Source organism: Hypomesus transpacificus, chromosome 16 (genome assembly GCF_021917145.1).
Source record: "Hypomesus transpacificus isolate Combined female chromosome 16, fHypTra1, whole genome shotgun sequence".
Classification (NCBI taxonomy): domain Eukaryota; kingdom Metazoa; phylum Chordata; class Actinopteri; order Osmeriformes; family Osmeridae; genus Hypomesus; species Hypomesus transpacificus.
In genome coordinates, this window is record NC_061075.1 from 2,886,083 (window position 1) to 2,898,758 (window position 12,676).

The 12,676-nt window shown below is 42.9% G+C and overlaps 1 protein-coding gene and 1 long non-coding RNA gene across 4 annotated transcripts; one reads left to right on the top strand and one right to left on the bottom strand.

The window, feature by feature from the left end:
- The first annotated feature begins 620 nt into the window (after window positions 1-620).
- On the top strand, window positions 621-10,180 carry LOC124478501. 2 transcript variants are annotated; one of them, XR_006957242.1, is made up of 4 exons: window positions 621-704; window positions 1,705-1,872; window positions 3,613-3,826; window positions 9,873-10,180. It is a non-coding gene; the product is annotated as an uncharacterized LOC124478501 (long non-coding RNA). The 2 variants fall into 2 exon arrangements; XR_006957243.1 differs by lacking the exon at window positions 9,873-10,180 and having other exon boundaries at window positions 3,613-4,086.
- Window positions 2,243-7,334, bottom strand: nmu (neuromedin U). 2 transcript variants are annotated; one of them, XM_047036745.1, is made up of 8 exons: window positions 6,697-7,334; window positions 5,803-5,858; window positions 5,566-5,613; window positions 5,259-5,312; window positions 4,875-4,904; window positions 2,807-2,881; window positions 2,666-2,716; window positions 2,243-2,430 (listed from the first exon to the last, which is right to left on the bottom strand). In XM_047036745.1, the coding sequence occupies exons 1-7, from the start codon at window positions 6,845-6,847 to the stop codon at window positions 2,681-2,683; spliced, it is 450 nt and encodes a 149-aa protein (XP_046892701.1). In that variant the 5' UTR covers window positions 6,848-7,334; the 3' UTR covers window positions 2,243-2,430; window positions 2,666-2,680. The 2 variants fall into 2 exon arrangements, with proteins under 2 accessions (XP_046892701.1, XP_046892703.1); XM_047036747.1 differs by having other exon boundaries at window positions 2,807-2,860; window positions 6,697-7,329.
- Window positions 10,181-12,676: the final 2,496 nt, after the last annotated feature.

The following is a 12,676-nucleotide window of genomic DNA, read 5'->3' on the forward strand; positions in this document are numbered from 1 at the left end:
TTGACACATTGAAATACGTATGTGACTTACAACACAGTTTAATTAAAATGATAACTGACTCATAGTTCGTGATCATAGGCTATATGAATCGCATTTGACTAACTGTGATTTCAGAGCCTGCAAACGAGCTTACATAGAATATTTAGGGTAGGCTATTATAAACATACACGGCTATGCTGTACTAATATGAAGTGCCCTTTGACTTGTATGGTCAAATACCCTGAATCATAGGATTTGGCAACACTTCAGTTGTAGGCTAGCCTGCAATAAAAGTCATAATTGCTTTTTAAAATCTGTGTGAATCACATTTGTCGTCTTATGCAAAGGGAAGTATAATGATGGTTTGTATATTATACTCGAGGAGATGAGGAATCTAGGCTACGATCTTTGAAGTATTCAGCACTGTATTTTCGTTATACAAATGATCTAAATGTTTGGCCTGCATACGTCGCTCACTCCATTGGATGGATGCCAATTGGGTCAAATGCACTGGCCAACCAACCTTCAAGAAGCATGCTGCGCGCGCTGAGAACGCTTGTATGACGGTTTATACACCCAATCACTGGCTTGTGCGTGTTCAGGCGGAGTCAATGTGCAGCCAATCGGATATAAGTCTACAACTTCATTAGCTTAGCATGTCAAGTTCCTGAAACGCTGTATTATGTGTTTAAACAGGTTAGTAAAAAAGAAAAAAAAAGAAAAAGGTAAATATTTATATAAAACATGCTTGGTCTTATTATCTTCCATTCGTATATTTTCAACACAGTTGTCGGGCCATTTCAGGATCGCTCCGTAGTGCTGTAAGGATGTAGGCTACTTTGTTAACTGCCTAAATGTAATGGAGCGTTGCGGGTTATTTTGTTATCAGAATTGACCTTTAACTGTAAATCATAAAGACTGCTACCTGTTAAGAATCGCGTTTACAACTGTGTTGTTGAGCAGTTAGGCTTGGCGTTGATTAACAGTCGCCTTATCAAAGTACTAAGAAAAAAACATTCTACTGTTTAAGAAACTCCCAGACTGGACTCAATGTTTTGAGAATGTCTGTTGAATCTCGAATATGTAACTGATTTCACCTCGGTATATTAGAGTAGTAACAATAATAATAGTGTAGGCTATAAACTTAGAAATAACAAAATTACATTTTTGTTTCATTTCATTTGGATGAAGGTGATGTGACATGTCATGTATGCTCCAGACATTCCAATAAAGCACATTGTTGATTTTGTAATTTTGTTTTATTTTGTTTTAACATGTTGATTTACTTGATGAGGGAAGTCAAATGCAAGTAATTATTTCCAGGACTACGTTGCCATCTATTGTTTATAGCAGGTACTGCAGACAGCCTGCCGTGCTGTGCCGACCTAAAAGCTACGGTTTCAGAACACCGTTGTACCTCAAGCGACACCGTATAATTTCGATGCTTAAATTAGTTTATAATAAATGTCTAAAAAGTGTATGATCATGTGTTTTTGCATTAACCTCCCCTCCTATCTCAGTAGACCAAAAGTCCTAACACGAGTATTAACGCTGATGCCATTGAAACCACTTGGTAGTGCTGTGGTCTAATATTCAAACGGAATCTCACATTCTTGTCACAGTGTCATGAGGCGGCGGGGTGGCGGGCTAAAAGATCCAGGGAACGGTCTGCTCTTTCTGGCGAGGTGACACAAGCTTTCTGCTTGGCTTGTTTCTCACCTCCAGACTCGGCCCCTCGCAGGGTGATTTCACACCCAGACCTCCAGACTGACAACCTGCGATGCAGATGTCCGTGCGCGGCATCCAAGGTGTGAAGCCAGTCCCTCTGGCTTCTAGAAGCAGAACACCCCGCACTATAACTCAGAACGCAACTGTTTCTCCTGCTGGGTCATTGTAAGTTTCCTTGTGGATCAGTTATTTTACAGTACGAGGGGAATTAAATTACTATTCTTATTCATTTATAATAGACTATCAGGGTATAAAAATATGATGTTATTAGTTTTTCATTTGTATATGCTAAGGCTTCTTGTATCAGGTGGTTTGAAATGAAAAATACAGGCTACTACTCGATCAGGTCTGTCCTCTGGCTGAATGGATTGGTCGGCGGTGTGGGTCGGTGGTGTATGATGAGAAGGAAACGTCCGCATAGCGTTATCATCATTATTATCATCATCATCATCATTACGAGAATAAAAGGCTATAAAAGGCTGAAAGGCAAACCACGAGGAGCAAACCGTGCTCCACAAAACCATAGGACAACAAAAGTAATTATATCACAATGCTTTAATTCAAAATACATTATCATAACAGCACATTTGGACAAACAATGAGCAACTTTATTAGGATTCTTTGTTTACATTCAACATCACTATACAGGGGCCGTGAGTAGGTGTGGTTCTTCCTAGGACGGGGGGTTTGATCCTCTCCATACAGCACCTCAGCCTGCAGACACTGAGGGACACATTACAAACTCAGCTCCATAAAACTCAAGCACTAAAACGATCTGACATCTGTAATAGCCTTTCTCAAATCAGGTCCTCAGGACAAACTGTCCTGTGTGTTTTTGATGTTTTCCTCTTTGGACACCTGATTTAGATGAGTCTTGAAGAGCGAAACACTTAAAACAAGCAGGGCATGGGGTCCTGAAAACCAGTATTGGGAAAGGTTGATCTAATAGGCTAAATACCTTGGCACTTTTTCCTTATTCATATTCTAGAGATCTTCTTCCATTTCGTGGCTGTTAAACAAGAGAGGAATGTTATTTTCCTGGTGGTGTGGTCTTGTGACTCAGTTTAGAGGTTGAAGAGTGGTTCAGAGATCTGCCTACCCGGTACAGGAAGTAGCCTCTGCTCTGGATGCCAGCCGGGCCCTTCAGGTCCTCCTGCACACACACACACACACACTGTCAGGACAGGAAGTCAGGTTCAGTACAGGAAGTCAGGTCATAACAGGAAGTCAGGGACAGACAGCCAAGAAACCAGGAAAGGCTCCTTCCTTCCTTCCTCCCCACAGCATTTATTCTCTGCTAGTAGGTCAGTGGGTGCTGGTTATCTGTTAGGCTTCTAACCCCAAAGCAGCAGCTTCCTCGTCCAACACACAGCGTTTTCTGCGTCACTTTTCCACATTTCCTCGGATGTTTCCGCTGCTTCTACTACGCGAATGTCAGACAGCGAGAAGTTCACCACTTAGCCCCACCAATTTTAGACGATAATTGCCCTAAGTAGGAAAGGAACAGCTAATGCGGGCCAAGCTGGTACAGAGAGAGAGGGAACTGCAGAGGAAAACACTCTCGCATGTTAAAGATGACATGTTTGTAATAACACGCGTCCTTGTGTACGCATGTCGAGGTAGACCACTCTCACTCAGAAGCTGCTGCAACATGTTTTTTTTATGTTTCTTTATTATTGTGTTTTGTTTATTGTATTTTCTCTTTAGTTGCATGATGAGTGTTCAGGAGATCCTAAAGGGACTTTCCAGTAGAACGGGCGTTCCATCTTTTTTAATGTATTCTGCCTTGTCTCTCCGGAGTTAAACTAATCGGAGCCCAGGCATCATCCGAAGACATCGATCATTAGGTGACCAGTAAATTGTCAACCAATCCGTCAACTGGTCGTTTTGCTGTGTCTTTCCCAGGAGACGTTGGAAGTGAAGCATGGATGTGTGACACACGGAGGGTACATACGTGCAGTCTGATTCCTTTCACTTGCCGTTTATCAAGCTGAGGAACCAGTTGCAGCAGAGGGTGCAACATGGGGGGCTGACGCATCCACACACCAACATGGACAAACATGAGAACCATGAACAGCCACCCCTTGACACGGGGCCGGGGCGTGCAGAGAGGACTCAGGTAAAAACGTTTTCACACACACACACACACACCCACAGTACTGGAAAGCACACACACACACTCACGCACATGTACATCCAGTTTAAAAGTCCATAGTGAGTCCTCAGTGCAGTCCTGTGTTCATTTGCAGACTCTGCATCAATGTTTCCAGAAACAGTAGCACAAAACACCACAATAACATCACACATAATTTAGGCCATGCAGGAACACGGAGGCAGGAAGCAGGAACACAGAGGGAGGAACACAGAGGCAGGAAGCAGGAACACGGAGGCAGGAAGCAGGAACACAGAGGCAGGAAGCAGGAACACAGAGACAGGAAGCAGGAACACAGAGACAGGAAGCAGGAACACAGAGACAGGAATCAGGAACACAGAGACAGGAAGCAGGAACACAGAAACAGGAACGCAGACACAGGAAGCAGGAACACAGAGGCAGGAACGCAGACACAGGAAGTAGGAACACAGAGACAGGAAGCAGGAACACAGAGGCAGCGCTAAAGAGGGGCATGGAACATCAGTATTATCACAGCTGTCCGAGTGGTTTAGACAGTGTGAAAGGCCCAGGCTAGAAGGGATGTGGAGGGTGTTACAGACCAGCTAACAAGGCAACACACATGGACCTGAAGCATGCAGAGAGGGACACCCAGCACACAGTGACCCACATATGATTGACTGGGTGTCGGCCCTTGTGCCTGTTTCCATAGCATCGACAACGTCTGTGTTTGTTTTCATGTTTTTTATGCGTATTTCATGTGTAACATGGTTTGGTTGCACTCAGAAAACAAGTGACAGACAAGTGACAGGCATCTAGTGATGCAGGGAGCCACAGAGTAGAGTCTTAACTAACTCTCCCTCCTCTCTGATATGGCAACACCTTGAGGCTTAGAGTAGTGAAATAAAAACTGCACACACATACACGTAGAGATGCACAGACAGTCAATCACACACATACTCACAAATGCACACATATAGAAAAATAAATTGTCAATGTTTGATTCTGTGGTGGGCTGGGAATGGAGCACTGTAATGGTAGTAAAGTAAGTACTGACCCTTTTACTGGTGTCACGGGTTTTCAACTCCTATAAAAAGGAAGAAATCAAATGCTGAGTACACACTATAGATCTAAATACACGGCTAATGTCAAATGAATGTGAGTGCATCACGAGAAACTAAAATGTGTACGCAGGTGAAAAAAAAATATTACGCTTACAAATGAGTTACAATAGTAAACTTAAAAAGTACTTTCACACATTAAATGTGTCAGTAACTATATGAGTAGACAAATCAGTAAATTTCAAGGACACTCCCAATTGTCCAATACAATACAATTAAAATATATTAAGCTCTCATTTAATACATTTAAATGGCTTTGATGTATACTCCTTTTTCGTGTGTATACATGAGTTTAAAGGATGTCTGGTCGTTGTGTTTACCTTGGACTTCTGAACTAGCATCAGGACACAGACTTCTCCCAGCAGGTCTGATGGCTTCAGCAGAGAGATTTAAGGAGATGATCCGACAAAAACCTTGTCACAACCAGCCATTTTCATCTAATTTCAACATGTCATCTTTATGACATTTATTTCATGTGATTAAGTTTTGGATTAGTCTATACAAATACATTGAATGAAGATGAGATTATGTAAAAAGTGTAATAAGACAGCGCTGTCATTAGAGACTTGATTACACTGAGCAGTAAAGCCTGAAGAGCGTTCAGCTCGTTATTACATCCTCACTCACCCGAAATGGCAGGTCTGCAGAGAGGTAGGCTGAGCACACCTCATCCACCTGGGGGGCGGGGGGGGGGAGATGTGTCACCATCAAGCCAGATGGAGTGACAGAAAAAGGAAGAAAGAAAGAAGTGAAAGAAAGAAAAAGAGAAAGATAGGGGGAAAAAGGATGAAAGGTAGAGAGACAAAGAATGAAAGGAAGAGAGGGAGCGAGAAAAAGATAGAGAGAAAAAGAGGAGGGTCTAACCTGACTGAGAAGTTGGTCCTGGTCTATTGTGGCTCGTTGCAGCACTACTGGAGCACCTTCATCAGTCAGCAGGCAGACAACCAGGTAGGAAGACAGACAGACAGTCAGGCAGGCACGTAGTCAGACAGACAGACAGGTGAGTAGGCAGGCAGACAGAAAGTCAGTCAAGCAGACAGACAGGTATGAAGACAGGCAGACAGAGGCAGATAGACAGGCGGGCAGATTCGTCATATGATCTTGTAGCAGAACATCAACATAGTTACAATATCATGTTTGGAATTATTTACCAGAGGGTATGCATTGGCCGGAATCTCAAATCATATGTATTTTTACAAGTCGTCTTACAGTCAATGTTACAAGTAATAATATGCCAGTCCTACCATATAGGCTATCACACGTACTGACAACTGTTAATTTTCCCGTTTCGTGTTTTTTTCTTCATCTGAATTGTATTGGTTTCAAAAACAGACATTTCAATCTGTCTTTTAAAGTTTCTTTTTTCAGATTTTTCTCAAACTAAATTTGATTAAACAAAGTTGATTCGATAACGTTAATTACAGAAATGTTTCATCATGGTGCTATTAAACATGAAGGAACTGTTCATATCTTCCTAAATACAGACAATAATCATTGGTTTTCCATGGTTTAAAATCATGCAGTTAAAATGTATTCATGCGTGACCACCTAGAGACGTCCAAAGCTGGTTTAACGTCCTATCTCCCATTTGAAAAAAGTTTTAAACGTAAAAATAAAAAATATTGACTAAAACACAACCAATTTAATTGCACGGGTTCAGCACAGAAGGCCAAAAGTCGTACAAAGCAACACAACTCCTCGAAACAAAGTAGGTCATTTTAAAGTCTCACTACATGTACACAAATGATAAGAACTTACTAGTGCAGACGGGGATTGCTGAGATGAGTAAAACGGCGAGGGTGATGCTGGCGGTGCTGAGCGGGATCATCGCGCTCCTGTAGAGGTTGGTCACTTTACTCGCGTTGCCGCTCTGAGAAACTCTGGTTTGGCACTGGGAGGTCTTCATCATTACGCTCTTCTGTTCTCTGCTATTCTCTGCTATCTCGTAGCCTGTCGGTTTAGTATTCGTTCTGGTGGTCTTAATCCTCCCCCCAGGACCGTTATAAGGCTGGAGTGGAGGTCACACGCTCGATGAATCAGTGACACTCCGTGGCGTCATTCGGGGCTTGTTCCACGGTGATATATTGTTTGCGCTACAGTACTTTACAGCAATTTTACAACTTTATATGACTCAGTCAGGCATAATCAATTACGTTGGCAAAATCAAATAAGGCTCCCCAAACCTCAAGATACCTGTCCTGTGCTGGTTAGGGATAAATGTGCAAAAGGATACTGGATGGAAAATGAGCCCATGAGCTTTAGGCTGTTCTAGAACTCTATAGCCATGATAGAAGGATGTTCTAGAACTCTATATTCATGATCCAGTATGTTTCTGAACTTGAGACCCATGATAGCAGGATGTACTGTATATCAAGGCCGTAGCCATGAAGTCAACATTGGGCAGGACAAATTAAATTTGTTATGATCATTTAGGACAGCGTGCGTGGTTGCCTATCGTAGCGTAGCACATTTATAATTTTATTTTTATATCAATATATTTGGGGGGGACATTTTGACCAGATTTGAATATATATTATGATTACGGCCTTGCTGCATATTGTCTTCTCTCAGTGAATCATGTTTCAATAAGATATGATCACAAGATCACATGCCACAAAAAAACCAGAGAGCTGCAGAAACTACACAAACACACACACACACACTTACACATGCACACACACTCATTCATTCATGCACACTCACACACACAAACACACAGTCTGTCAGCTCCCAATCACTCCCGCTACGGGTGTCATGCATGTTTTAAACATATCTTTAGATTGTTTCGATGTTTAGATTATTGCAATTCCCTTTATGATGTCTTCAGATTTACATTTAGTCATTTATTAGACGCTCTTATCCAGAGCGACTTACAGTAAGTACAGGGACATTCCCCCCGAGGCAAGTAGGGTGAAGTGCCTTGCCCAAGGACACAACGTCAATTTGCACGGCGGGGAATCGATCCGGCAACCTTCTGATTACTAGCCCGACTCCCTCACCGCTCAGCCATCTGACTCCCTCTAGATGGTGCATAATCCTGCTGCCAGAATGTCATCATCCACTAGAAAGTTTGATCACATTTCCCCAGTCTTGGCCTCTTTGCACTTGCTTCCTGACCAGTATAGAATACATGTTATTGTTTGTTTTTAAAGCTCTTAATGGACAGGCCCCTTTCTATATCTCGGACCTCATACAACTACACGCACCCATTAAGTCACTGAGGTCTGCAGACAAACTATTTGTATACACTCGGTCATGCTGCATACATATAGGTGATAGAACCTTTGCAGTTTCTGGTCCTAGGCTGTGGAATCAACTTCCCCTTTCTATCAGGCTGGCTCCTTCATTGTCTGTTTTTAAATCCAAACTTAAAACGCACTTATATGCACCAGCGTTTCACACTACCTCTTGAGTTATGTTACTTATTTTACTGTTATTGACTGTTTGTATTTTGTTTTTATTATGTATTTTATGGTATCTTTTTGTGCTTTTGTTCGGCACCTCAGTCAGCCTTGCTGTGTTAGAGTGCGCTTTATAAATAAAATGTACTTACTGACTTACTTACTTTACTATCATGAGCAGAGATGACTGCAGGCTCATCAAGTTGAACAATATTTTCTGAAGAAAGCTATATGAGAAAGTAAGAACATTCACATTCCAACCAGAAATAACAAGATTAAACACGGGTCAAGACAAACCGAACTGAGACAAACATACGAATGACGACAAAAGCGCAGCAGGACACATTATGGGGGAAGGAACATTTTAAAACGTGTCTGAAGTGAAATGATTGGGCAGGGTTATCAAGGATCACCAGGTCCTGGAGCTGAGTTAATCTGAAAGGTTGAAGCTGGTGTGTCGAGGGGGAGAATGAGGCTGGTGCTCCTCCAGGAAAGAGCCTTTTTAAATTGTAATGTGTTCTACCATAGCTGGACTGTGAGCTGACCAGCCCCTAGACCCTGCAGGCCTTACAGCTAGACCCTGCACGCTCATCACAGTCCGTAGACCCTGTGTACCAGGCTTCCTTTAAGGCTAGAGCAGGCTATCACTTAAATAAATAATCCAATGTCTCTCATCCTCTCAGAACACCACTGACACTGCTTCACCCACCATGCTGTTTGTGAGCTGTCTGACCGTGACAGTGTGACTAACACATGCAATGTTCTACTGTCTTACTTGTGACAACATGCATTTGTTGTGCACCTTGGGGAAATTCCCATTTACGGTAATGGATACAGCAGTTTTAATGTGTCACACTCATAACACAGCGAGTATATGTTGACATGATCTCTGAGGACAATGGGGGACAGACTTGAAATGTGAACTGCGCCTAGAGACATGGCACAAAGACATTTCTTGGTTAATGGTGAGTACTTTCCTTAGTACCCATCCTCACTGCATGCGTATTCCTCGCTGTGTATTTCATTTTTCATTCCTAAATTCGAGTGCGTTTGACTTAAAGTTTCAAAACGTCCGCAGACTTTATTTTTTTCCATCCGTAAAAATTGACAAAAGGTGAGAAAAGCTCAACTTTTGGGTGCGTAGGAATGCGTGAGGCCAATCAGGATGCAGATGTCTCCCAGCTCCGCACGGTAGCCTGTCGGTGTGTGTCACAAACCATCAGAGAAAGAGGGTCGGTTGGCTGACGGGTAAGGGGTCGGGCTATTAATCAGAAGGTTGTCGGTTCGATTCCCGGCTGTGGCAAATGACGTTGTGTCCTTGGGAAAGACACTTCACCCTACTTGCCACAGGGAGAATTTCCCTGTACTTACTGTAAGTTGTTCTGGATAAGAGTGTCTGCTAAAGGACTAAATGTAAGAAGGCTCTAGTGCAGACAGGTCCGTGCAGATATTCTGTAGTGAGAAAACCGGATGTATGAGTGTGTACTCAGTGGATACTCCTTGCCTGCCTGTTACTCATGTGACCCTGAGAAGATACAACAGTAGCAGGGAAAGCAGAAGCTGGCTGCTTGCACGACTCCAAGAAACCACACAACGGATGCTGTAACCCTGGCGATGACCTTGCTGTGACCCTGAGAGCTGCTACCAAGGCATGGACCAGACATTCTGTGATGAACGACCTGCTGTCAATGTTCTCTCTCATCACTCCCCTCCTAAATTAATCTTTCTCTCTGTCCCTCTACCTTTCTCTCTCTCTCTCCCTTATTTTCACACTCTTTGTCATTCTCACTCCCTTTTTCTACCTCCCTTTCTCTACTCTCTCTAATTTAATTCAATTTAAATCTGTCAGCTTTATTTCAATGACTGTTCGAATTAAACAATGTCGCTAATGCAGTCCACAGCAAAATCAACCTCACTCAGGTGTTTGTTTATGGGCATCTCTGCTCCACATTCAACATGCTGGACACACTTTTGTAATTGAGAAATTATACGTTTACTCATCATATGGGATGCAAATAGATATTTTGTTTGTTTTTTCAAATCTTACTCGTAAAAACTCATACAGTGTCAAAATGTCACGACATTTGAGAGTTGATGATTGTGTTGCAATCTAAATTGGGGGTGGGGAGGGTTAAGAGTGGCATTTGCATGCCCAGTCATAATTGGCTTGTTTGAGATGAGGCCCAATGGGAAAGACAGTTCATTACTGTCTCTGGTGTATCATGAAAGCTAATTAAGGCAAGCACGTTGACCTTAACTACACTAGGCTAAGCTTCAAACTGGAGTGCCAGGTAAGGTTGCAGTACAGTGATTAGACACACTGTAAAATATATGACCAGTTTACTCACCTCTTGTTTACCTAGAAACATTTGATGAAAAGATACAAAGCAGTAATCACTAACAGGTTTTTCCCATTCCAAAGGAACGTCATGAACCTTATCAATATGATAAAAGAGTGAGACTACAACTCCAAATTGGACCAATCAAGGATTGTGCACCAGCTGTATGAGGCTCGTGCACCAGAGCCCTGAGAGGATGTGTAATTATCCTGTCTTCTGTTTCCTCGGTGGAAAAGCCCCTCCTTATGAAGTGTTAATGTTGATGTTTAACACCAGTAATCGAGCCGTCATTGTCTCCTCGTTGCTGGGGAGGACTTTGAGCCCCACATTATCCACAGGGTGACTTTCACAGACGGTGATAGACTCTGTTGTTTAACCTTTCTTCATAAGTCCTACTTGATATGCTAATAGCATGGGTCTTATTAGATAGGAATATCCCTACCGTCCAAAAACCGTCTGGGTCACCCAGCAAGGACACCTGATCTCCCTCCCATTTACAAAAACCCTCATGTTTAAGATGTCTGCTAACAGATTGCTGTTCTGGTTTCCTGGTCATTCATCGTTCTATTGCACATCACAGATTCATAAGGGGAACTGTAAAATTGTGACAGGAGAAAGCACATCGTTTTAGTTGATGCTAGTGGCTGAGATCTTTTGGCTCTTTCCATGGTGTCCCACCCCCAGTTCATTCTTCCCCCTTGAGCTGTCTGTATGTGTAGGTACACCTGTCTGCTTGCTGTGCAGGTAGAGCTGTCTGTCTGCTGTGTAGAGCTGTCTTTCTGCTGTGTTGAGCTGTCTCTCTGCTGTGAGGATAGAGCTGTATGTCTTCTGTGCAGGTAGAGCTGTCTGTCTGCTGTGTAAAGCTGTCTGTCTGCTGTGTGGAGCATACAGATAGTATGCTGAATAGGTAGAGCTGTCTCTCTGGTGTGATGTCTGTCTGCTGTGTACAGCTGTCTGTGCTGTATAGGTAGAGCTGTCTCTCTGCTTTGTAGGTAGAGCTGTCTGTCTGCTGTGTACAGCTGTCTGTATGCTGTATAGGTAGAGCTGTCTCTCTGCTTTGTAGGTAGAGCTGTATGTCTGCTGTGCAGGTAGAGCTGTCTGCTGTGTAGAGCTGTCTGCTGATTGTCTCTCTGCGCTGTCTGTCTCACATGTTAAAACGAGTAAAAGCGTTCACCATGAGGGTAGGGAATTTGGGCCACTGAATCCCAACTTTTCCTTTGTAACTCGTTTTGATTATGTGTTGATGGAATAATTTAAAATTTGAAACAGTGACACATTGAAAATCTTCCTCTCATATAGCTGCTGCAGTGTGGAAAAGGGACTCATATAATTAACCGAATTTTCCCTAATCGCCCGTGGAGTCCATGAACGCCAGCTCTAATAGCAACGGCTTTCATATATCCTGTGTAATTTGTTTTTTTGCTTTGTTAATTGCTTCTCATCATCTTTTCTACAGTGTTGCAGATGGAAGCTACATTTATATCTCATTTTCACCCATCCTTAGAAATACAAGTACACCATACTACATTCACACCATGATTACAAATTCACACACACACACACTACAACTGAAATGCTCTGTTCAACACTCGGCTTGACAACACTTCCACTCCTGTCATGTTGACTTGTGTTTGCGAGATCCAGCATGTTTTTGTTGAAGTGTAGTTTCGTGGTTAAGACCACCCTTGTGGCTTGGAGTCATGAAGATTGAAGCACACAGTGAAGTTGAAATGAGGCACCCAGTTAAACAACTGCTATTACCCCTCCTGGTTTTTGTGGCTCTCAGGATGTTTCCTATTAGCGGCAGGTCACAGCATTGCTCTCACGCACAACTCTGTCGTCTGGGTAACGAGCTGGCCAGCCCATCAGGGGAGTCCTGGCCACCTCCGCACCGTATGGGGGCAAAGGTCACACCAAGAGGACGCTTGAAGTGAAAATTGAGTTCAGGGAGCACAGTCCTCCGCTGCTCACTATGTATGCGATACTCTGTACCTTTTT

Coding starts and splice junctions, on each gene's coding strand:
- nmu (XM_047036745.1), bottom strand. CDS start 6,847: ATGATGAAGACCTCCCAGTGCCAAACCAGAGTTTCTCAGAGCGGCAAC. Junction 5,859..6,696: donor AGCAATCCCCGTCTGCACTA/GTAAGTTCTTAT, acceptor TGACTGATGAAG/GTGCTCCAGTAGTGCTGCAA. Junction 2,882..4,874: donor CCCGTGACACCAGTAAAAGG/GTCAGTACTTAC, acceptor CTGTCCTGACAG/TGTGTGTGTGTGTGTGTGCA.